Raw genomic sequence first — 26,065 nt, 5'->3', positions numbered from 1 at the left:
TCCTGTATTCAGAGAAAATATTACGCGTTTTGTATTGAGCTGAAAAGTAACACAGTTTGTCCTGCACGTCAGATAGGATAAAAAAGACACAAAGCTGGATTTATTCTGTCTTTGCTGCATAGCTGCCTCTTCTTCTCTCATTCTCTCCCCCTCTCTCTCCTATTTCTACTTCAATCATGAAATGATTTCGCGTTAAACAACAGCAGCACGTTTAAGCTTGATCAGCTGCTGTTAGAATTTATTTCATATTAATTTCCAGTATCAGCTGATGTTTGCTGGAGCCACAGCTGTAAAAGCTGCTGGTCATGATATCTGTTTGGTTATCTGGTGAGAGGTAAACATGAAGATAAAACCAGGAGATGTCCTTACTGAATCATCAGAGCTGAACAGGTGATGGAGAAACAGGTTTACCTTTTAGGTGACATGAATGAGTTGAAGGGAAGTTATGAACTGTTTCTGAGAGACAAATAACACCAGGATCCTTTTTTATGTAGCTGACAGCTGGTAACTGTGCAGGGGAGGGTCTAGCAAAGTTTTGCCAGGGGCAGGTAGGGCATTAACAGGGAAAGGGGGGCACAAAGAAATACTTTTCTTTCTTATTCTCATTTAAAATATCTAGCTTTTAAAAAATAATTATCTGAATCTTACAACCAAAGTTTTTATCTGACGTAAAATGTATAGAAATCATACATATACCAACAAGACTGTACATCACTGTCACAACAGCGTTTGTTTTCATTCAAAGGCTTTATGAAACTGATGTTATTGTACTCGGCCCTGAAAATCTTAGAAATATGGTATCTATTCTGCCCCTCGGTTGTTACTTTGTTGGGTTTCTTTGGCTGGCGCATTTCTCAGGTTTCCCAATAGTGGGCAGTATTACCCCTTCAGTTTGTGGCTTCTTCTTTGGTTGTTTGGTGTGCGCTACACTGCCCCCTTTGGTGATGTGTTGTAAGCAGCAGGCAAAGTTCACGCGGGCAGTGTGAGAAAATGCATGGAGCAGAAAACAAGCTGCACAACTTTAAGCCCAGTTTACATCGTTGGGGAGTTTGTTGAGCCATAATCTGTAAGTAAGCAATGTCTAACTTCATTTTCTGTAAGATTGTTACTTTCATGTTACTTAAAAGGTTATTTGAACGTATAAGGAAAGATGTTAATGGTGAATGTAAAGCATAAGGAAAGCTATGTTGCTAACTTCTGTTTTGTTTACAAAATATGTTGATACTGATGCTACGTATTATTTTACTGTATGTTCACAGTCTTACAAATTAAAAGAGGAAAAAACGGTCTTCAGTTAAAGACACAAAGACAAAGCGATGTGTCCTGTCGTTCCTGGAACCATCTCCTCTTATGTTAAGCTCGCTGCATAGGGTGAATAGCCATACATTCACCTGAGGGCAGCAGAGTAAGAAGATTATCTACCTATCAAGCACCCAAGATGTCTCAGCCTGAGGCGTCACCGCCTCTCTCCCAGATGGTGGTCCGGTCAGAGTGCCACTCACGCTCTTCACGCTCTTCACGTCGTTCATCCACCAGTCAAGCTGCAGCCCGAGCCAGAGCAGAAGCAGAAGCCGCCCGCACTAGAGCACAGTACGCCAAACGCCAGATCGACATGGAGGTTGAGAAGGCACGCATCGAGGCAACACTAAACGCTCTAAAGAAGGAGGGTGAGGCTGAAGCAGCGCTCGCCGCAGCTCATGTCCTGGAAGCGGCAGCCGATGAGGAGCATGACGCCGTTGACCTCACAGAACAAGGAGTCTCCTCTAAAACACCTCCTTCCATCAGACGCGCTCAAGATTATGTGAACGCTCACTTCGCTAACCGCAGCTTGGTAGTTAATGAAGACGGAAAGCCTGATACAGGACAACTGGTTGGTAATAACGACGCTCAGCATCTACGACAGAGTCAACCACCAGTTGCCTCCTCTCCAGGTGAACATCTCACTGACTTTGTAAATCAGAAGCAACCAAAGTCCCCTCCTATAAACAGAAAAACTGACATTTCAACCGAGCCTAAATCTTCATTGCCTCCAAAGACTGAACTCTCAGATCTCACAGCCTATCTAGCACGCCGTGATCTGCTGACAGCGGGATTCAAGGTTTTTGACAACCGTCCTGAGTCTTACTTGTCCTGGAAGTCCATTTTCCGCAACGCCATAGAAGGCCTCAACCTCAAGTTCAGCGAAGAGCTTGACCTTCTCACGAAGTGGCTCAGCGGGGAGTCACTACAACATGCGCTGAGGATCAGGGCGGTCCATGTGAACAACCCACACGCAGGTCTTCAACGTTTGTGGCAACGCCTGGACAAAAGTTTTGGTTCTCCAGAGGTAGTCGAAGCGTCACTTTTCCAACGCTTACAGTCTTTTCCAAAAATATCTAATAAGGACACTCACTTATTGCAGGAGCTTGCAGATCTCCTGTTGGAGTTAGAGTATGCACAAAGTGAAAATTATCTACCCGGCCTTAGCTTTCTGGACACCCCAAGGGGGATAAACCCGATAGTGGAAAAGCTCCCCTACGGACTCCAGGAGTCCTGGGTGAAACAGGGGACAAAATACAAAAGGGACAACGGTGCAGTTTACCCACCTTTCTCATATTTTGTTCAGTTTATAAATGATTATGCAGAAATGAAAACAGATCCTAGCTTTATGTTACAAAGTCCAAACATAGTAGCTCCAAAACCTGATAAGCCATTGTTGAAACCAACTAAATACAGAGGTGCGGTTGCAGTGAACAGAACAGATATTAGTCAAACAAATGTCACAACTCGAACGTCAGTTCTCAACCCAGACAGACAATGTCCTATTCACCACAAGCCCCATTCACTTGCCAAATGCAGGGGTTTTAGGTCAAAAACACTAGATGAAAAGAAAAGCATCCTCAAAGAACATGCTATTTGTTATAAGTGTTGTTCTTCCACAGGTCACCGAGCTAACGATTGCAAAGCCATTATCCAATGCTCGGAATGTAATAGTGACGCTCATGTGTCTGCCATGCATGCTGGTCCACCTCTGTGGGCAACCAAGGACTCTAACCTCCTGCCTCAAATCCACGGCGGGGAGTCTGATCCTTCAAGCCCTGTAACCACAACTGCTTGCACAGAGGTGTGTGGCCCAGGTCTAAAAGGTAAATCCTGCTCTAAGATTTGTTTAGTCGACGTGTATCCCCGCACAAATCCTGAAGAGAAAAAGAGGATGTACGCCATGTTGGATGATCAAAGCAACTCATCCTTAGCCAGGTCTGCTTTCTTCGACATGTTTAATGTAAAAGGCACTATGCTCCCATACACCATGAAAACATGTGCAGGTTTGTCAGAGGCTGGAGGACGCAGAGCAACTAATTTCATTATTCAGGATATAAATGGGGAAGTGTCCATGGTGCTGCCCACACTAACAGAATGTGATCACATTCCAGATAATAGAGATGAGATACCCACCAAGGAGGCTGTGTCAGCTCACCCTCATCTACACGCACTCGTTTCACAGATCCCTCCTCTGGACCCAGCCGCGGACATTCTCCTCCTCTTGGGCCGGGACATCATCCAAGCTCACAAGGTTCGCAGTCAGGTAAATGGTCCAAACAGTGCACCTTATGCCCAACGCCTCGATCTGGGATGGGTGGTTGTAGGCGATGTCTGCCTCTCAGGTGCCCACAAACCCACAGTAAACTCTTTCAAGACAGACATTCTGAATAACGGGCGCCCTACCTTCCTTAGCCCCTGTGCAAGCAAAATCTATATAAAAGACAAATACACAGAAAGCTGTCCTAAATTCGAGAAGACACAAGCAGAAGTAGGCAGACACATTTTCCAGCAAACAGCAGATGATGACAAAACGGCTCTGTCAGTAGAAGATGCATTATTCCTGGAAATTATGCACAGAGACTTTACTAAAGATGAGGCGAACAATTGGGTAGCTCCACTCCCATTCCGCTCCCCCAGACAGCGTTTACCCAACAATAGGGACCAAGCCCTCAGTCGCTTAATGACGCTCCGCAAAACACTGAAAAAGAAACCTGAAATGAAAGAACATTACATTGAGTTTTTAGACAAAACTTTCAGTAAGGGCCATGCTGAACCAGCTCCAGCTTTAGCTCCAGAACAAGAATGCTGGTATCTCCCTAGTTTTGGCATTTATCACCCTCAGAAGCCAGGAAAAATTAGGGTGGTTTTTGATTCAAGTGCGCAATACAACAATGTTTCTCTCAATGATGTGCTACTAAAAGGGCCAGATCTCAATAATACTCTTGTGGGAGTTCTGATGCGTTTCAGGTCCGACCCATATGCAGTCATGGCCGACGTGGAGCAAATGTTTTACAATTTTGTTGTCAGAGAAGACCACCGCAACTACCTTCGCTTCTTGTGGTTCAAAAACCATGATCTGGATGGAGAAGTACAGGAATTCAGGATGAGAGTCCACGTGTTTGGGAACTGCCCCTCCCCATCAGTGGCCATTTACGGACTGAAACGAACAGCGATGGAGGGAGAAAAAGAACACGGCAATGATGTAAGAGAGTTCATTGAACGCCACTTTTATGTGGATGATGGACTAAAATCATTTCCTTCCACTGATGAGGCCATCAACATTCTCTGTGGGGCTCAGAAGATGCTGGCTCAGTGTAACATACGCCTGCATAAAATCTCATCCAACTGTCCTACCATCACAAACGCTTTTCCAAGTGAGGACCTTGCAGCTGACATGCAGGGCCTTGACCTTGGGCAGACACCCATGCAGCGAAGCTTGGGCTTGGGCTGGGACCTGTCTACAGACTTGTTCAGGTTCCAGATAACCGTCAATGAGAAGCCCTTTACCAAGCGTGGAGTATTGTCAGTCGTTAATAGTGTGTACGACCCACTCGGCTTTGCTGTCCCTGTCATTGTAGAGGGCAGGGTCATACTCAGAGACATTTCCACTGACATTCGTGAATGGGACACTGAACTTCCTAAAGACAAATTACAACAGTGGCAACAGTGGAAACACTCTCTCAAACATCTACAACAACTTGAGATTCCCAGAATGTTCACCTCAATACCACTCTCTGCAGCAGTAACTAAGGAAATCCATGTTTTCTGCGATGCCTCTACCAAGGCAGTGGCCGCTGTTGCCTACCTTAAACTCACAGACAGAGATGGTCATAATGAAGTGGGCTTCCTTCTCGGCAAGGCACGGCTTGCCCCAAGACCAGACATCACCATACCCAGACTTGAGCTCTGTGCAGCGGTCCTGGCTGTCGAGGTGGCAGAGTTGGTCGTGGACGAGCTGGACGTCGCAGTTGATCAGGTGAGCTTCTATTCAGACTCCAAAGTAGTCCTTGGTTACATCTTCAACACAAAGAGGCGTTTTTACATCTACGTGCACAACAGAGTGGAACGCATCAGGCGATCCACACAAGCTCACCAGTGGCATTATGTGCCCACTCACTTAAATCCGGCTGATCATGCCACGCGCGCATTACCTGCTGAGCAGCTTTCTACCTCCACATGGCTCAGTGGACCTGCTTTTCTTACCAAGTCAGAAATAGGTCAATCTCAGGCAGAGTCGTTTGATCTTGTAGACCCAGAGACTGACAACGAACTGCGTCATGAGGTAACTACTTGTGTTACCACTCTTGCAAAGGATGTTCTCAGTAGTGCCAGATTCGAAAGGTTTTCTAGTTGGAATGTACTACTGAAGGCTATATCTAGACTCCGACACATTGTTCAGTCCTTTAAGCAGAACATAGAAGGCACCTGTCAGGGCTGGCACAGCTGTGGTGAGCATTTAACTGAAAAGCAGCTCGATCAAGCTAAGATCATTATCATTCGCACTGTCCAAAGAGAAGTCTATGCAGAAGACATAAGACAGCTTGAAAAGAGTATGCCCCTCAAAAGTTCAAGCCCACTTAGCAAACTGAACCCATTTCTTGACACAAATGGAATCCTCAGAGTGGGTGGGAGACTAAGACGAGCACAGTTGACTTCAGATGAAACAAATCCGATCCTCATGCCTGCCAAACACCACCTTGCCCAGCTCATTATAAGACACTTCCATGTGAAAGTATGCCATCAGGGCAGACATTTTACTGAAGGAGCAGTCAGAGCTGCAGGCTTTTGGATTGTGGGAGGAAAAAGAGCAATAAGCAAAATGATATTCAGCTGCGTGACATGTCGAAAACTAAGAGGCAGACAGCAGGAACAGATTATGGCTGAGCTACCAGAGGATAGGCTGTCCACTGACCCTCCGTTCACACATGTAGGGCTTGATGTATTCGGTCCCTGGTCTGTCACTGTCAGAAAAACGCGTGGTGGGCAAGCGGATGCAAAGCGATGGGCAGTCATATTTACGTGTATGAGTACACGGGCCATTCACATTGAAGTTATAGAATCAATGGACACGTCATCATTCATCAATGCCCTGCGTCGTTTTTTTGCCATCAGAGGTGCAGTCAAACTTCTTAGGTCCGATTGTGGGACAAATTTTGTGGGTGCCTGCAAAGAGCTGCAAATAGACAAACAGGGCTGCTACAACAGCAAACTAAACAGCTTTCTTGAAGACTCTGGCTGCAAATGGCTATTCAACCCCCCACATGCGTCGCATATGGCTGGCTCCTGGGAGCGAATGATTGGGGTCACACGCAAAATCCTTGATGCAATGCTCCTAGAACACAGGAATGCAAAGCTTACCCATGAAATACTAGTGACCTTAATGGCTGAAGTCACTGCAATAGTGAATGCTCGTCCGTTAACGGCAGTTTCTGCAGATCCAGATAACCCAGTCATCCTTACCCCAGCCATGCTGCTCACGCAAAAGTTTACGACCCCACCAATCCCACCAGGTCAGTTTGGAAACAGTGATCTGTTCAAAGCTCAATGGAGGCGCGTACAATATCTCGCTGATGTCTTCTGGAGACGATGGAAAAAAGAATACATCTCAGGACTTCAGGACCGCCGCAAATGGAAAACAGTAAAGCCTAACCTACAAACAGGAGATGTTGTTCTTTTAAGAGAGACACTCGAACATAGGAACAACTGGCCACTTGGACTTATCACCAAAACCTTTCCCAGTGAGGATGGGCTTGTAAGGAAGATAGAGGTGAGGATTTTCCGCAAGGGTGAAAACAAGTGCTACATAAGGCCTATAAGTGAGGTTGTGCTATTGGTGTCTAAGGATTGTACTTAGAAGCAGAAACTTTGTTTCATTGTATGTCACTTGCCTTTTACATGTTAGTTGAGGGTGACATTCCATGGATGTCAGGCGGGGAGTATTCTGCCCCTCGGTTGTTACTTTGTTGGGTTTCTTTGGCTGGCGCATTTCTCAGGTTTCCCAATAGTGGGCAGTATTACCCCTTCAGTTTGTGGCTTCTTCTTTGGTTGTTTGGTGTGCGCTACACTGCCCCCTTTGGTGATGTGTTGTAAGCAGCAGGCAAAGTTCACGCGGGCAGTGTGAGAAAATGCATGGAGCAGAAAACAAGCTGCACAACTTTAAGCCCAGTTTACATCGTTGGGGAGTTTGTTGAGCCATAATCTGTAAGTAAGCAATGTCTAACTTCATTTTCTGTAAGATTGTTACTTTCATGTTACTTAAAAGGTTATTTGAACGTATAAGGAAAGATGTTAATGGTGAATGTAAAGCATAAGGAAAGCTATGTTGCTAACTTCTGTTTTGTTTACAAAATATGTTGATACTGATGCTACGTATTATTTTACTGTATGTTCACAGTCTTACAAATTAAAAGAGGAAAAAACGGTCTTCAGTTAAAGACACAAAGACAAAGCGATGTGTCCTGTCGTTCCTGGAACCATCTCCTCTTATGTTAAGCTCGCTGCATAGGGTGAATAGCCATACATTCACCTGAGGGCAGCAGAGTATCTAACCAGATTCTTACCCTGGATGGCATTACCTTGGCCTCCAGTAACGCTGTGAGGAACCTTGGAGTCATTTTTGACCAGGACATGTCCTTCAACGCACATATTAAACAAATATGTAAGACTGCTTTCTTCCATTTGTGCAACATCTCTAAAATTAGAAATATCCTGTCTCAGAGTGACGCTGAAAAACTAGTTCATGCATTTATTACTTCCAGCCTGGACTACTGTAATTCATTATTATCAGGATGTCCAAAAAACTCACTGAAAAGCCTTCAGCTAATCCAAAATGCTGCAGCAAGAGTCCTGACAGGGACTAGAAAGAGAGAGCATATTTCTCCTGTTTTGGCTTCCCTTCATTGGCTTCCTGTTAAATCCAGAATTGAATTCAAAATCCTGCTCCTCACATACAAGGTCTTAAATAATCAGGCCCCATCTTATCTTAATGACCTTGTAGTACCATATCACCCTATTAGAGCACTTTGCTCTCGCTCTGCAGGCCTACTTGTTGTTCTTAGAGTATTTAAAAGTAGAACGGGAGGGAGAGCCTTCAGTTTTCAGGCCCCTCTTCTGTGGAACCAGCTTCCAGTTTGGATTCGGGAGACAGACACTATCTCTACTTTTAAGATTAGGCTTAAAACTTTCCTTTTTGCTAAAGCATATAGTTAGGGCTGGACCAGGTGACCCTGGATCCTCCCTTAGTTATGCTGCAATAGATGTAGGCTGCCGGGGGATTCCCATGATGCCTTGAGTTTTTCCTTTCCAGTCACCTTTCTCACTCACTATGTATTAATAGACCTCTCTGCATTGAATCATATCTGTTATTAACCTCTGTCTCTCTTCCACAGCATGTCTTTATCCTGTCTTCCTTCTCTCACCCCAACCGGTCGCAGCAGATGGCCCCGCCCCTCCCTGAGCCTGGTTCTGCCGGAGGTTTCTTCCTGTTAAAAGGGAGTTTTTCCTTCCCACTGTCGCCAAAGTGCTTGCTCATAGGGGGTCATATGATTGTTGGGTTTTTCTCTGTATCTATGAAGCGCCTTGAGGCGACTTTTGTTGTGATTTGGCGCTATATAAATAAAATTGAATTGAATTGAATGGCTTTAATACCTGGTGGGCCGGTCTTTAGTCAAAATGCCAGAGGCTGATTTTTTGACCCAGTCCAGCCCTGTGCACGACACACAGTGAACTAATCTGAGAGGGTGCATCAAAAAATAAATGGCCTGGCCAGCGGTGCACATCGCAAATTAGCTCGCATAGACCTCTTAAAATTAGGGGTTTTAAGATGGGCATTGACTTGCTTTTGGAGCCAGCCTTAAGTGGCCGCTAGTATCGATTTATCAATTTATTTATAAAGGTGTTGTTATTGCCGTTTGTAATGGACAATAAATAAAAAATTTAAAAATATGGATGTTAGAGTTGATGCTTTCGAGATTGTGCTAAGATATATATATATAACCACTGCTTTTATGTGTCCTAATATGGTTGTGATTGTGCAGAAAGAGCGTGACGATTAGCAGCTTTATTTTCGGGTTTAGAAGTGCTAACATAAGATGTAGGAAACAGTCTCATCGCTATAATATTTCATTGCACACAAGAAACCACGAGTTCTTGTTTTTCTAAGTTTAGCAGGATTGCTTACTTCTGCTTTTGTGTTTAAAGGTCATGCCTAAATGGTGTGACTTGAGATGTCACGCCATATATGATGTCAGGAAGTGTCTAACAAACACACCCACACACATGCATATGCGGGTCGTGTCCAAATTCATGGGCTGCATCCTCCCGAGGACGCATTTGTAGGCCGATTATGTCACAGCGATGTGCCGAAGGCTGTCCTCCTTTTCCCTGAATTTGAAGGATGGGTCGGGTGTGTCCTTCGTGGCCTACCATATCCCAGAATTCATAGCGCGGCCCAGCCAAACTCCAGTTTTCAACAATGGCGGTCGCTACTAAGTTTTTAATATTACTCTTATCAATCTTTCTGGGTCACAAAATAAACTTTTAACATATTTTCAGGTGAGAAAGTAGTTGTGTAAACTTCAAATATCTGCTCGGTTTATCAAGATATCGCATATTTGCAAAAGCGCTCCAACATTTTCAGAGACGTCTGTTACCCACCAGCTCGATAGCTAGCTGAGAGCTTGAGGGTCACTAGAGCCGCAGAGAACGGTACAACTCCCGGCACATAAATCTCAGATCACCGCGGAGTTTCGCTACTCAGGTTAAACGTAATATGTAAGTTAGTTAACTTAGACAACCTAAATGTTATTGTTTGGCTTTTTCAGCATTTTATTTGTTTGTGAGTAAATCGGTTTGGCTCAGATAAAAGTTATTACTAGAGTAGATAAAATAAAACTTTATTGGTGGTTTTCACACAGCTGAATAAATGGCAAACAGAAAATTGATTAAACAGAAGTGTGAGATGGTCGAGAATTTACGCCAGTGTCCTGTTATATTTTACATAGCAAGGAGCAGACAGCCGAGTTGATTAAACTCCACCGAGACGGCGGTGACGCAAATCTGAAGGCTAGACCGTCCAATTCCACAGCTGTTTACTTCCGGCCTACCCGACCTTCTGAGGACCCGGCCCACGTAGACCGCGAAGGCCGGGTCCTCAGGAGGATGCAGCCCATGAATTTGGACACAACTATACACACAGACAACCTCACGCATGCACGCTTCAGACTGCCACGTGATTTGTTGAACTGTGTATAGCTGCTGTGGCACTTTTACCACCAGAAGATGCTGTTAGTGAACTCTAATTTCTTTTTCTGTCAGCTTGTTGTTGTTTGTGGCATTACAAACAAGCGATGCCAACAGGAAGTTGCAGAGTGCCCTCTGGTGTACACACTATGTAACATCAGCAATCATAATATGGTCAAAGGGTGTTTCTCCTATCAGTACTTCTTATCAGATTTTTATATCTCGTCAGTTATAAATTCCAATACCAGTGGCTCTTCAAATAGCTACTAGAAGTCAGTAATTTAAGCCCATTGGTAAATTGGTGGGCTTTACAACTCATCATGTTGGACATTAACAAGTATGATAATTTATTTGGTTTATAAATGTGTTGGAGGTGTGGTGTTTTGAGGATGACAAAAAATGGAAATTATCTGTCTGCATTGACCAATCAGCTAATCAGTTAATTATTTCAGCTATACTGCATAGTATCTGTGCTTCCTATTTCCTCCTAAATGCAAAAACAGGTAACGACCTTGTTACATGCCAAGAGGTGTGGCTTTGCTTTTGTGTTCTATTTATCTTTCAGGTGTCAAGCCTCCACCTATTGGCCAGTTCGAAGTTGATTGGCATGTGTCTGTTGGCTGGTCTGGGCCCAGGTGGCCAATCACACGCTGAGGATCACTACAAATGAGCAGCTCCTTAGCCAGCTGGTGGCTGCTGGCGTCTGCTTTGACAAACATTTGCGAACAGGCTTCTTTGTATTGTGCGTGGTGGGAGGCTGGACAGGTAAGCTGGGGTACCCTATACACTGGTTGTAGGTTTTACTCTGTTAGTCACACTAGGTTATGCGGTTGATGCCACTCTTGTATGTTTTCACTGACCTTTTGTCGAGTAGCTAGGTAGGCCTTTTGTTTTGCATTTTTTCTTTCAGTTAGGCCCTGGAAGCTATCGACCTCTTTTTGTTTTATTAATTTCTTTGATTTGGATCAACCGCCCAGTCCTCCTCCCCCACCTCTTTTCTGTTGTTAAGTTTTACTATCCAGGCAAGCAACCAATAAATCCTGCCTGATACTTAACTGTTCTGCTGTCTCCTTCCTACCTTTGCCTCCACCATGGTGGGGGGGACGTAACAACCTGAAAATTGTGAAAAAATTAGGCTGTCTGACTTTTGGTGTTTAACTTCTAAACCACTAACCCTAATATTTAAAACTATTTAAGTTATCATGAAAAAAACAAAACAAAACTCTGCTGTAGCCCCACTGCAGTTGTTGCAGTAGTTGGCAAGTGAAAGAGGTACTGATACTTAATCCCTTGTTTGTTTTTCATCCAGATAAACCCACAGAACAAATGAGATTTTCTGTCCATCTCCCCAGAGAGAGCCTTCGCCGACTTCCTGTTCGCTCACACCGTCCTTCATCTCGTTGTGATGAATTTCATTGGCTGAGGCAAACATGTAAGTGCGTCTAAGTGTTCCACGACACAATGGAGGCTATGCCATGGTTTGATGGTGGAATTTCAGCCAGCGGTGTTGGGGATCTTGTCAGATTTGACGGTATTGTGAATGCTGAAAAGTACCATTAGATTTTGATTCACCATCTAATACCATCTGACCTAAATGTTATTGAAGCGGTGTCAGAGCATTTTGACAGACAACAGAACAAAGCTTTGAATGGCCTTCAAGAAGCCCGGAGAACTGCTAGATGAAAGCTTGCCCGAAAGAGTTCAGGCTGTGTTGCAGAATAAAGATGGTCATACTAAATATTGACTTTGAAGCTTGGTAGGATTATACAAGGCCCTTATTTGCATTATATGCAGTATTTCTGTATGTATTTAAACATGCTTACTATTTCTCATTTCCCTGGCAAAATATAAAGAAAGTAGTGGTGACTCCACACTTTTGCACAGCACTGTATTTCTGTGCATCCCCCCACCCCCCAACTTCTGCAGCTTCTTATACACAGTAGGATTGTTCAAATCTGGCTTTTCAAATGACCATTTAGTGCTGGTTATTGCAAAGAGACATCCTTTCTTCTTTTCAAGGGTAGCAGGGAAGAAACTTCTAACATCCAAATGGTTGTGGTAAAGGACTCCAGGCTCAGTGGTGGAACACACATCTTTAGAAGTTGTGCATTTCCATTTTATGCCACAGTCCAAAATGTCCCCCCCCCCCCCCTTTTTTTTTTCTTTCTTTCTAACTTCGGGGTCTAAGCTTAAGCATATTCAGTTCTACATAAAGAAATGAATAATGTATTAATGTGCCAAGACTCAGTTTTAATTGGAGTGGATTTACGGCAGTATTGAAAAGTGTTCCATCAAAATGCAGCAATTTTTACTGCAGAATTTAGGGGTGTGAGAATAATTGCACAGATCCACATCCAGTCATATTTAATCATTCTAATTGAAAACCATGTGGTGAATGACTGCTTTAAGTCTTAGACATCAGCAGACACTTTGTGTTTTCCCTGGAGATGCTCCCACAGACTTTTACTGCAGACACCTGGGGTTCTCTCCACCTTTTCTCTGCCTTCACCTTTCAAGGTACAATGCATCCAAGTGTCCAATTAACTTTAAACAGCGACACTAGAAGGACCCTAACTCCCACACATTTCTTTCAAGGTTGAAGTGAATCTATTAGGATTAAAGCCTAGACTTCTCTTATTTTTAAAATGAATACTTAGAGTCAGAGTCTGGATAATGAAATGTGTAACTGTTAAACAGAACAACGGAACAGAACAAAACAAGACCCCCCCCCCCCCCCCCAGGAATCCAAACAGCGAAAACAGTCACAGAACCATCAGGCACAGGGGCCCCTGGCACACACAGGGCTGAACCGGCAGGCACGTGGGCCTCTGGAAAACACAGAGCAGACTGCAGCTGCGCAGAGCACTGACCCTGCTCAGGCAGCGACAGCCAGGTGCAGTCCTCAGCTGGGTTCTTAGCTCCCAGGGGTCGAGAGTGGGCTGAGGGCTGAAACTCAGCCTCTGGGGAGGCCCTGGAGTGAGTCACAGCCAGCTTTTGAGGAACCTTTCCATTGTTAACAGGTTTGTCTCTCTGCTTAGAAACAGTGGTTGAAAAACAGTCGTTTCAGGGTTGTGCTGACCTAGCCCTAATAACAGGAGGGGGTAAAGGCAGGATAGATGGTAAGTGGCCTGTATTTGTATAGCGCTTTACTAGTCCCTAAGGACCCCAAAGAGCTTTACACATCCAGTCATCCACACATTCACACACAGGTGACAGTAAGCTACATTGTAGCCACAGCCACCCTGGGGCGCACTGACAGAGGCGAGGCTGCCGGACACTGGTGCCACCAGGCCCTCTGACCACCACCAGTAGGCAACGGGTGAAGGACACAACGACCGAGACTGTTGGAGCCGGGGCTCGAACTGGCAACCTTCCGATTATAAGGCGAACTCCCAACTCTTGAGCCACGATCGATAGGTGGTGCAGCTAATGACTGAACTGAGGAGTGAACTAATGGGTGGACAGTAGACTGTGCAGGAGAGAGAACTACAGTCTGGGAAGTAACTGACACAAAGTTACCAGGGTAAACGGAGTCACTAGAAATTAATTTGGGCTTAGAAGGGGCAAAACAAATAGTCCTTAATAGTGCGTGCATTAGAATGCAAAGCAGTCTCAGAAGAAACAGTCTTTACACCACTTGGCTCTGGAGCGACAAAAGTTGCACAGTCTTTAGAGCCCAGAGAGGTGTAATTATTCTCAAAATGAACACTCATTTTATTATCATGAACCAGAGGAACACAAGCTCTGGGGTTCATAAAGCTGGCGTTAGCAGCCTTGGGGAAAACAGTCTGTTTATCCCTTGACACAAAAGGCGGCAGAATGGAGTCTTTGTCACTCACCCCCGCTGGACGTTCCTGAGGGAAGTTAGACAAACCAGTTATCACAAAAATTGCATTGCAGGAGTAGATGCACGGTTGCATTATCTTAGAGGTGCAGAGAGCAACCTTTAACAAGTGTCTGACATTGTCATAAATATAGACAGAGAAGCAGAACTAGGTAGAAAGCTTGCTGTGTTTTAAAATAGTTAATTTGTAGATTGCCCACACACATAGGAAATGAAGGCTTAAATTAAGAAAGAGACAGAGTTAGGGTGCATGATCATAAAAGGAGCTGTTTTGATCAAAACTGTGCATGAGGGGCGCAGGGGACAGAGGGCTGAAGAACAGGAAAGTCAGATGCTGAAAACAAAAGTTATAAATGTAACAGACTGAGGGAGCGCCCCTCAGATCTGCAGGAGGCTGTGCATATATCCCTTCTGGAAGGTTTTCTTGAATAAAGCATACATTTTGAATACACTGAGTTTGCGTCTTCTTTATCCAGCCTGAGAGCAAAAGAATTGGGTCTCAGCATCCGCTGACCCCGTAAGAGTCTAGTACAATTCAGAATCAGAATGTCTTTATTGTCATTGTCACAGGTACAGTGAAATTAAAAATGGTCCCCGATCAGTGCATCATCCCTAACAATATCAAAATATAAATAAAACAATAACATTCAATAAAATTGATAAATAAAAGTGATAATAGGAATAGTATTAGCAAACATTCACATACATTCCCACAAGAGTGGCGTAATGGACATCTTTTTTTGCAGTATTCAGACGTGTTATTGCAGTTGGATAAAAACTGTGTTTGAGTCTATTAGTCCTTACACCGATTGCTCTGTGTAAGGGGATCTGAAAAGAGCGGGGAATTTTAGGGGTTATTTTGCTGGCAAGGTCAAACTGGCTAAAAATGTCCCTTCTGAGATCATCACAAATGTTTCCAGGAAATAGATGACCATAAAAGGTCTTGTAGCAGAAGCAACAACTGTCAAGCAACAACTGCAGAAGTAACAACGGCACAGTTCAAACATGGAGTCCCCAGGATGTGAGGTATCTTTTATAATGGTTTGAGCTTTTTTAAGACAGCGGGTATTGTTTAGATCTTCCAGTGTGGGGAGAGGGCAGCCAGTGTTAATGACCCCTTGGAGTGCTTTCCTCTGAGCCACTGTGCAGCTAGTGTACCAGATGCATATTGCAAATGTACTGTTTATAAGATTGAGGAAACCTGCAGTCAGCTGAGACTGAAGAAGTCACTTGGAGGAGTGACGAAACGTTTCTCCCACAAAACGCTACGTCCAGATGAACAGAATCAACTTTTGGAGACACCAGAGTTACATCTTTATAAAAGCATTGCTGCTTATCATTAGACATATCATAAAGAGACATTATAAACATTATAAACAAACAAAGTCAAAGATTTCATAAAAATCAGAGAAAAGCTGTTAAAATAATCAGCAGAACATCAACACAACATTCATCAAATTCTAATTCAAATCTAAAGAAGTGTTTATTACAGTGTCATTACAATCTGGCATTTATGTAGTTAACGTCTGAAGCATCTGTATCTGCCCAGTGGTCACATGACAAAGGGAAATTTTATATATGGTGGAATCTGGAGTCTGTGTTTGCACAACACAGAACACTTTCTTGTTAAGCGTCAAACTTGAAGAGGAAACATGCAGCGACTCTTTATACTCACGCTCAGCCTGATACCATGGATCCCAGGTATTCAATGTGACTGTGTGCATTTGATTAGAGAAGTCAGACAAAAAAGATTTTCAAGCTGTTTTCAGATTAGGTAGAGGATCATCAGGGGGTCCTTTGTCCCTCTTTCGGGGGTTACTCCCACTGGGTTTAAATCTGGGACTCTCCACTATTTGACCCTTAGAACTGAAAAAGCTTCTCGGATGAGAGGTGAAACATCTTCAGGCAACTTAAATAAGTCCAGACGCTTTTCTTTCCAAGCTCCTTAGACTAAAGCAGGAAACTGTGCTTTGTAACAAAGGAAACTGAAGCGGATTAATATGGTGCAAGTGTTGCCAAAGGCCACACCTTTTATTTATAGATAACAGGTGTCCGATGTGAGCAACTGCTCTGTTAAAGTTGTGTCATGACTAAAAGTTTCATTTCAAATTGGTGTTTAACATTTAATGATTTCCACTTCATGTCAGCTGTTCTCTGCTGGGTGACCACTCAAAAGGAGTTTATTGGCCCGGAGGGTGGATCCCTCACTGTCCAATGTCGATATGGTTCTCACTATGCTGACCATGTCAAATACTGGTGTCATGGGGGGACGAGAATTTTCTGCGAGATCCTGGCCCGAACTGACGAGACCTCCTCGGCCAAGCCAAGTGAAGACAAAGTGAGCATTTTTGACGACCCGGCCCGGTTGATGTTCACAGTGACCATAAACGACCTGAAAGAGACGGACTCTGGGTGGTACTCGTGTGGTGTGGAATTAGCATCAAGGGCTGATGACGTGGCTTACACTGAAGTGAAAGTGTTTCATGGTGAGTAATGGAGAAATTTTGAGATGATAAACATTTATTAGCCCACAGTTTTAAAGAAGTTTGTTGCATTTTCATGATCTCTGCAGGTGTGTCAGTTGTGAACAGCATGGTGAGTGGGGAAGAAGGAAGTAGTCTCACGGTTCAATGCCTTTACACTCAGAGATTCAGGTATTTGGTTTTCCTTTGGAGGATTTTATCCACATTTTATCCTTTAAAACCCTTAGAACTGTCCTTAAAGAAGCACTGACCACACTTCAGTAAATGTGGGAATTTGTCCATAAACTTTCATTGGTATCAAACGCTGGTGGACAGTGAGCATTCACTGACTCTCTTGTGACTGCCTGTCAACAGACTAAGTGAGAAGAAGTGGTGTCGGAGCGGAGACCCGAGCTCCTGTCTGTCGACAGGTTCTGAAAGGAGTTACGAAGATACTTCAGTGACCATCAGCGATGACAGAACTGGGGCTTTCACTGTAACCTTAAAGAAGCTGCAGATGAGAGATGCTGACTGGTATTTATGTTCTGCAGGGCAGCAGCAAGTAGCCGTACAGGTTCAGGTCAGACCACACGGCTCTACTAGTAAGTTGATAAAGAGCCTTTCATATTTTAGACATAAAAAACATAACAAATTACACTTTTGAGCTTTGCTGTCTAACTGACTCGAAACTGTGATAATTAAACTTCATTATGGATTTTCTGTGTGCTGATATCATCAAGGACGATTTTTTTTTCATCACAGGGAGTCTAGAGTTAGTCAACATCCTTATGTTGAATAACTCTAGACTTCCCTCTCTAGAAATGCACCCTGTATATTTTTATTACTATTCAGCCAACATTTAAAAGATTTATGATGCAAAAATCACATGTAACACAGTTGGCTGTAAAAGAAATAAAAAGAGCAACACAGCTGACGGCATGCATTAAGAGGAAAAGAGAAGCCTGTATTCAGATAAAAACATTGCTATTTTCTCTCTCTGTTTCTATAAATATTAAGTGCTTCTCTCAAAATCAGTATGTGGTGCATTAATTAGACTAAGTCTAAATCATGATAGAATGTGTTATCAAGGAAAACAGGGTGACAGGTAAAACAATTGACAATTCTTTAGTTTTAGGCCCTCGCTAACATGTCACCTCTAAATGCAGCCTAGTGTTAATTTGAATAGCAAAACTCGACATTTAGCTAAATGGCCAGGAAAAAATAAATGATGGAAACGGTTGATTTTTAAAAAATTAATTAAAAACAACTATGATATTTATCATTGCCTGAAATGAATGTTTGGCTGATAAAGCTCGTTGACATGAAATTGACCTGTAACTGTAGAACGAACCAAAAATTGCTAAAATGCTAAACAGACATAGTCTGAGATTGTGTCATTATTGTGTATCATCGGTTGCAAATGATTTTAACAAACATAATGCCATTTTGTGTTATAGACAACATTATTTTAAGTGAAAGAAAACAAACTAAGACCCTTCCCATGTTTCACAGTCCTTACATGCTAATACAGGCATATTTACCATCTCTGTGTTCTTAGGTTAGAGTAATAGCAACATTTCCAAGACAAATAAATGATTGCAGCTTATCATTTGCATAACCTATTAGCATTTTAAATCATGCATTGTAGTTTTTTCGTGATTGCTTGGCATTTTCTCCATGTTACCTTGTAGCTGCTGAAATGGGAAGAAGCAGCTTTAAAGATCAATATGTGTTTGTGACAGATGGCAGAGGCTCTCCAGTCTCTACTTGTTCAGGGTATCGATTATTAAAAGTCACCTATGAATAATATTGATGTTAGGATGCTGGAAACTCTCTTTACCTATCACAGCATATTTACAGAGTTGTTACAGTATTTTTTTTTTAGCGCTACAATATCTTTACCTTCAAAAACAGAGCCTGTGACATCCCCACCTACTCCAAGTCAGCCCTGGAACCGTTACCGGTAAAAGTCAGCACTTCTTTATTTTCACTTTAATGGATGTCGAAGGTGGATTGTCTGCTCAGTCTGCTTTGTGCCTGCTTCCTAGTTACATGTTGGAGTCTATAGTGGGGTGTTCGTCTCTCCTGCTTCTAGTGGGCTTGGCTGTATTGGCAAGAAAGATACTGCGCAGTAAGGCAACTAATATTCCTTTGAATTTTAAATTGTTATTAAGTGTGTGTGTGTGTGTGTGTGTGTGTGTGTGTGTGTGTGTGTGTGTGTGTGTGTGTGTGTGCATCAGCCACAAATTCTATATATAAATAAAGATTTATACGATATAACAAAATGCATTAAATATATCTGACTACTAATTCGCATTTATATTTTGGGCATTCTTTCTAGAGAAGGCTTCTTCACGCTTTAAGCAGACGGAAGAGATATTCCCTGTAAGCCCCCATTATCATGGTCATCTCTGATCTATTACACTCCTTAAGAAACACAATTATCAGGGATATTTTTTAATGATTAGATCACTCATTCTCCTTTCTGTCAATTACAGGATAATCCAAAGGGCATGAGAGACCTGCAACGAAGCAAGTAACACATTAAGTGTTTGACAACAAGGGTACAATGAACCTACTTGCTTACTAAGATCATTTTGTGAATTGTTAATTGTTACTCTTTGTAAATTAATGTAATTTTTCTATTAATTTGCCACATAGAACATATGGTCTTTGGTCCAGTTTTTTTACCAAACCAAACCACGTCTGAACAAAGCTATATGTTCTGCTTCCTGCAATATAAATTTGGCACATTATAGACTTGGCTTATATAGACTCAGTATTTTAGACTCAATAAAATAAATCAAAATACACGTGTATAATTATATGGGACTTTTTATTTATGTACCAGACTCTATATATTTTTGCAACCTGTGACCTTTTTGCTCATTATAGGGGTCTTATGACAAAGTAGCATTTAGGTGGAAATCTATGCGTAAAACTTTCCTTTTTAGTTACACTTCAATAGACCTAGAGTGTTTGGGGCTTCCCATGATGTACTGATGGTTTCTTCTTCACTACACTTTTTTCACTCTCTCTGTGCTTACATGCCACTTTGCATTTAATCATCATTATTAATCTCTGGCCCTCCTTCACTGTGTATTTAATTTGTCCTGTCTTGCTCAACAAAGCGGTCAGTGCAGATGTCTTCCCCTCCCTGAGCCTGATTCTGACATGTTTCTACCTGTTAAAAGGAAAAGGGAGTTTTTCCTTCCCACTGTTGCAAAGTTCTTGTTCAGGGTTAGCTCATTGTAGTTATATATAACACCTCGAGGCGAGTGTTGTGATTTGGAGCTAGATAACTAAAATTAAACTGAATTGAATCTGCCAACCAAAGTTGCAGCTGAAGAGAAGGAACACTCACTTGGGGTTTAAGTGTTTGTGTTTCACAGATGGTGTATATGGACACTATAGTTTAAGTTGGGCTCTGCTTTAGTTTCTACTACTGCTGAGAGACATAATGCAACTGAGTAGGGAGTTTTGGTACTGTATTTGCTCAAAAGGGCCAAAAGTGCAAAAATGATGTCAAGTACTGTCAAGAGCATGACAGCGCTGCAGGTGGTGATATAATTTTGTCTGTATTAAAAGGCGGGCCAATCAGAAGCCTAGGAGGAACTATCACCAACACTGTGCACATTCTGACATCGAAGAAGGAAATAGAGACCCACGCCTTTGATGTCTGGAAGCCGTTTTCCTTGTCCACATGTGAACACATAAAGTAACTTTCTAAAACCTTCACCCTGTAAGCAGTTTTCCAAAGTGCTGTTTTCAGTTATCTAAAAAGCTGTTTACATGTGGATGAAACACACAAAAAAGCTACATTTTCTTATGTAAGTGTAGACAGACCCACACAGAGCTCTCTTTAATTGTCTTTAATGCATCCACGAGTGCAGCAGTTCCAAGAGGAAGCAACTGTTACATGTCAATGAAACTACTACCAATTAAGAACAAAACTGACTAGTTCAACATTGTAAGACTTTTTTTTTGTTATCATAAGGCAACATAATTATTGCAGTCAATTAAAATAACATGTTAACATTGATGGTTCCCAAGAAATCATAAAGCCTGCATATATAATGTACATATGAAGTGGTAATGTTTTCAGCTCCAAACTGCTGCTTGTTGCTACAAAGACCAAACAGAAAGAATATCCAATGTAAACAGTAAATCTTGTCTGCCCAAAAAGCTCATGAGACCCAGAGGGGGAAAATGATTTCAGTTTTTGCTACTATTAGTGGAACCAGACTGCACTGTTTCATATGTAATATCGTCATAATAATATGGCTAATTAACACATTTAGACATGGATATAGTCTGACTGAAAATTTGTGGAGGAAAATGTACGTGACGTTAGCGTAGTTGTGAAAATAGGATGTCGGCGAATTAACTCTGAAAGGAACAGCTCTGCATTTTATGCTTGAAGTGTCTGTTCTCATACTGAACCACAAACCGGGCTTTAGAATTGTAAATTGAACAAGCTAATGAGCCCATGATTCAACTAGACCTTGAAAATATTATATTAATATTTAGCTCACCTTCATTTGAGGGGTAAAAAATATCAAAATTCAAAGAGTCAAGATTCATTCACTGTGCCATACCAGCACCTATGTTCAGGCATGGCAGGTGATACTTTTGTTTATGAACTGCAGCCTTTTAACAGGAAGAAACATGCTGTGGAAGATAGTCAGAGATTAATAACAAGTATGATTCAATGCAGAGATGTCTATAGTAAGTGACCGATGGTGATGTGTCCTGTGTGTCGAAGCTTTGAAGCGTGAGTCGAGTAATCTCGGGGGAGTTTTTGTGAGGCTTGCTTTGATTACATATACAGTGATGTTCGAGGCCTCGTGGGCAGTCCGTACCATGTGACTGATTTAGGAACTGGCTCGCTGGTTTGCGCCAGATTAGACATAAAATGGGCAGCAAAACACAGCTGATTCCCCATCACTTTGTGTTGTGGAATTGGATTACGTACGTGCTACATAGATACTTGAGCAATTCTACTTGATGGAACGAGCAAGGAAGAGAAGATTTTCTCCTGTCTGGCAACATTTTCATCTCATCTCTCCTAATAAAGTATGCGCACAGTAATAAATATCACGAATGATAAGTACCATAATATAAATGAACAACACCACAGATTCCTGTAATCTGATTTCTGTCTTTTAGTTTATTAAAGAGTGAAGCGTCACACACTAGTTTGTGTCATGATTACACAGTTACACAATCATACCAAAACTCTGTCCTGATAGTTTCCACTTTCTCTTTCGTATCAGACATACTGAGACAATATTCATGATAAATAACCATGAAAACAATTTATTTGTTCAGTTTAGAGGTTTACACATCACATCATTATAATCACAGAGCCTGTTTCACTTGAATCGTCCACTTGATGGCGCAGTAGAGCAAATGAATCATCACAGTGCTTCAAACCATGAGTCGACCAGTTGGATGGAAAGCTTCAGTTCACCACAAGGCTTCATCTCACCATCACTAGGTACAGCCTATGCTCAGTGATGTATGCAGCGCTTTAAAGGGCAGCGATGCCAAGCTTTTAAATCACCTTGTGTTGAACTCGGAGCTGAAGCTGGAGTGATAGCGTGTTCATTTGTTTATTTTCTTTCTTCAAACTGCAGATCTGACTGAGTCATTTGAACCATTTATGAAGAATCTTGATAGGCAAAAAGCGATCAAAGCAGAGGTATGAGGTCATAGATTGTGGTGCAGAGCTGCGTTCAGCCATGCAAACACATGCAAAGTTTTATGCCTGATGCAAACAGTTTGCTGACATCTGGGTACTCTTTCCTTTTGTATAAATGCATATTAAAATAAATAAATAAATTAGACAATATTCAAAAAACTTGATGGAGAACAGGCACAGTATTTCACTCCCTGCATGGACGCTTTGCTAAACCTTTAAAAAGCTATAATTGAGCAATGTTTTCATAGCTATGGTTTTGCTTAAAATGTTCGTATTGAAATGGACTCATTAGTTGTTGTTCAGCAATAATGAGCAATGGATTTGTTTTGTGTACCAAAGCAGTTTTGCTATTGTAACTGCAAACTGGACTGCTGAGCCAGTAGATTAAAAATTTGTCAGTTTCGGATTTGAATCCCAAATTTGAAGCCAACACCTGAAAAAAGTCTTCCACACATTTATTATCGCAGCAAGCTGACACTGTGTGTGTTTAAAGCTACAAAGCAGAGATGTCGACCCCACAAGATGCAGTCAGCAGCCTTAGCTCTGTTAGACCAGTAGGTGTGCAGGAGCCCTGTTTTATATGATAGCATTACATGTGTTGTGTTTGAACCTCTGGTTATTTACTTGTTTTGTTTGTTGTTGCATTCTCAATCATAATAATTCTCTGTAATAATAAATATTTTCTGTGACCTTTTGAATGAAAGGAGGAAAGCACAATAAATGTGACCTTTGAGAGGAAATCTATCTGTATTTGACATTTATAAGTGTGCTTTCTTACTTAAAGTGTAACGAGCTTTATATTCAATATTTTATTCTTATTTTTGTATCTTTAAGGTCTTGAGCATCAAGTGGTGTTACTTCTCTCCCACTTAATTTTCACATGTCATATGAAGTGATAAACCTTCCACTGAAATGCTTTGCCTAGCAAAAGAGAGAGCGAGATAAAAAGGAGCCGTGACTCCCTCAAGGCTTTGCAAATTATGATATTAAAATTTTTTTATCAACTTCAAACATATTCCATAACAGGACAGACACCAGGAGGACCAAACATCTAGTCCAACTCTTATACATTTATGGTAATGCGGATGACATCTGGAAAAAGAGCATTTTTAATGGTTTTAATATGGGTGTGGTATGACTGCTGTAGGCTACACAACTCATGATATGTAGTCAGGAAATGTTTTCTGTCAGCAGTTGTTGATGTGAGCACGCCTGCAGGCACGTAAATGACAGCAGCACAAGGTTCTGCGTGTGCTTTGCATGCAGGTAAATAGTCACATTGAGACAGAAGGCATCAATTATGTCTTTTTTCTTATTGAATGTGAAACCGTATATACATGGGTGTAATTTGAGTCTAGTGTGGACACAACTTTTTTCTGATTTCGGATGCACAGTTAATGCTGATCCCCACCAAACTTTTCAAATCTACTCAGTTCAATTGCATTATTTTTTTTATTTTATTTTATTTCTTAAATGACATCAGAAACAGCAGTATGCGACATTACGTGATGGCAGAGCTTCAGTTCATCCTTTGTCATTTTTTTTTTTTTTTTTTTTTTTTTTTTTAATAAATAGGACAGGGGGAATGAATGAGAGAAAGAGGGGGAGAGAAAGAAAGAAAACCAAAGGGGAGAAGAGACGGTGAGGGGGGGGGGGGGGGGGGGAAGAGAGAGAGAGAAAAAAAAAAAAAAAAGAACTCCTGGGTCACCTGTATGGAGAAAAAAAACAAACAAACAAAAAAAACAAACAGAGGAGACAGCAAACAACAAAGAGCAACATAATAATAGAGAAAACAAAGCACCATCACAATAAACTAGCTAGTCATAGATATCAATATTTACTAAATAATAAACGATATTGTGCAGCACGCAAGATAGACAGCGCACAGTGTGCTTTGAGGCAGCAGCCAAGAAAGCTTTAGTCCGCGTCTGTGAATACCCATGTGTGCATACCTGTGTGGATCAGCATGCTTGCATTCCAAAGGTTTCTCCATGTAATGATCTGCTAGGGAGTGTGGGGGGGCCACAGCCCCGTCCTCCAGGGTGTGAGGCGGGTATGGAGGAGATCAAAACTCCAGACATCCAGAGGCCCCCAGAACACAAGAGACCATGGAAGACCAACAGAGGGGCAGCCGCGCCACTGTTCCAGTAAGAGCTGAGGAGAGTCCCAGATGAGGGCTCGCCCAGCAGCCGCGGAGCAGAAGTCAGGGGGAGTTGCAGTGACGCGCCCGTGAGCTCCGCCGGCCCCCAGCTGTGCCTGAGTGACCGAGCCCTAGGCCGAGAGGCCGGGGGCACCCCACCTCCAAAGGGGCCCGAGCGAGCCCCAGGCCCCAGGCCCCGACAAGCGGCCGCCAAGGAGTGAGCCGGTGTGTACCCGGACGCCCACCCCCAGACACAAAGAACCACCAACACACCGACACCTGAGGGAGTCCGCCACCGGCAGGGGAAGTGGTGGTGGGTGGAGATAGGCCTCCAAACCTTGGAGGGCCTGAGGTGTCCCCAGAGAGGTGGCGTCTGATACCCAACCTGACATATAGACACAGACATACAGGCACACACAGACACAAACATCCATTCCCACCCTCATGCTCTCATATGCACTCACTCCACACTCAACCAACGTGGAGGCAGACATAAAGAGACGCTGTACACACAATCACACTCCCCAAGCGTACTCTACAAACCGGGTCTAGGTACCCTTGCCCCTGGAGGGGGGAATTGCACCCAGACCCAGGTGGTGTTACCCTTTTCCCTGCGGTGGGGAGAGGCAGACCGCCCCGACTCCGCAGCAGCAGGGAGGCCCCACACCCCAGACCGCAGTCGGATGGCCAACTCCTCCTACTAGCCCTCCCGCTCCAGCAGGCCGCAGAGAATGGGGGTGGGAGAAGACTCCAAACCTCCCTCCACCCGCTCATTGTAGTGTTGATGCATATGTGTTCTAAGGTGCAATTAAAACCCAGGAGGGCATGGAGCTACCTGCCAAGGAGCAGCAGGTAAGCGCATGGTCCCTCCTGCTAGCCCTCAATGACTAAGTGTATTTAAAATTGAGAGGTGGGCAACGACGTCAGGGGTGAGGTGTACACCCTGATGGTAATTTGGACTCCGTGATTGTGCCCACCCCCAAGATCCTATATGTATGTGTAATGAGAGTGTGAATAATGTGAATGTCTAAGTTGTGGGATAAAATTGAGGCAGAGGCAGCCAGAAGGGGACGGGGGGGGGGGGGGGTAGCCTCCTCTGCACCCTGGTGACATACCCCCACTCCAAGGCCCTGCATGTGTGGGTGGTTGTGGAGGAGCGGGAAGAGGGAGGCAGCTGGAGATGGGGAGGGAAGGAAGGGAGGGGCAGGTAACCCCTCCCTGGGGCCAGCTCCCCCGCTGACCCCAGTAGGCACTCCCACCCTCCGCGACCCGCGGATTAAGTTTTTGCATTAAGTTTTGTTTATATCGCTCCAAATCACAACAACAGTCACCTCAAGGTGCTTATTATTATATTGTACATTGTACTGTAAGGT

At 43.0% G+C, this 26,065-nt stretch overlaps 1 protein-coding gene across 2 annotated transcripts; it reads left to right on the top strand.

Moving 5' to 3' along the window:
• The first annotated feature begins 15,997 nt into the window (after positions 1-15,997).
• Positions 15,998-19,661, top strand: LOC112430709 (CMRF35-like molecule 8). Of its 2 annotated transcripts, XM_024799143.2 has the most exons (8): positions 15,998-16,087; positions 16,534-16,872; positions 16,959-17,040; positions 17,224-17,450; positions 18,763-18,811; positions 18,897-18,979; positions 19,190-19,233; positions 19,347-19,661. In XM_024799143.2, the coding sequence occupies exons 1-8, from the start codon at positions 16,039-16,041 to the stop codon at positions 19,386-19,388; spliced, it is 915 nt and encodes a 304-aa protein (XP_024654911.2). In that variant the 5' UTR covers positions 15,998-16,038; the 3' UTR covers positions 19,389-19,661. The 2 variants fall into 2 exon arrangements, with proteins under 2 accessions (XP_024654911.2, XP_024654912.2); XM_024799144.2 differs by lacking the exon at positions 18,897-18,979.
• The last annotated feature ends 6,404 nt before the right edge of the window (positions 19,662-26,065 follow it).

This window comes from Maylandia zebra, linkage group LG3 (genome assembly GCF_041146795.1).
Source record: "Maylandia zebra isolate NMK-2024a linkage group LG3, Mzebra_GT3a, whole genome shotgun sequence".
Classification (NCBI taxonomy): Eukaryota; Metazoa; Chordata; class Actinopteri; order Cichliformes; family Cichlidae; genus Maylandia; species Maylandia zebra.
This window is presented reverse-complemented; position numbering and strand designations above follow the sequence as displayed.

Coding starts and splice junctions, on each gene's coding strand:
- LOC112430709 (XM_024799143.2), top strand. CDS start 16,039: ATGCAGCGACTCTTTATACTCACGCTCAGCCTGATACCATGGATCCCA. Junction 17,041..17,223: donor CTTTACACTCAGAGATTCAG/GTATTTGGTTTT, acceptor GCCTGTCAACAG/ACTAAGTGAGAAGAAGTGGT. Junction 18,812..18,896: donor CAGCCCTGGAACCGTTACCG/GTAAAAGTCAGC, acceptor CCTGCTTCCTAG/TTACATGTTGGAGTCTATAG.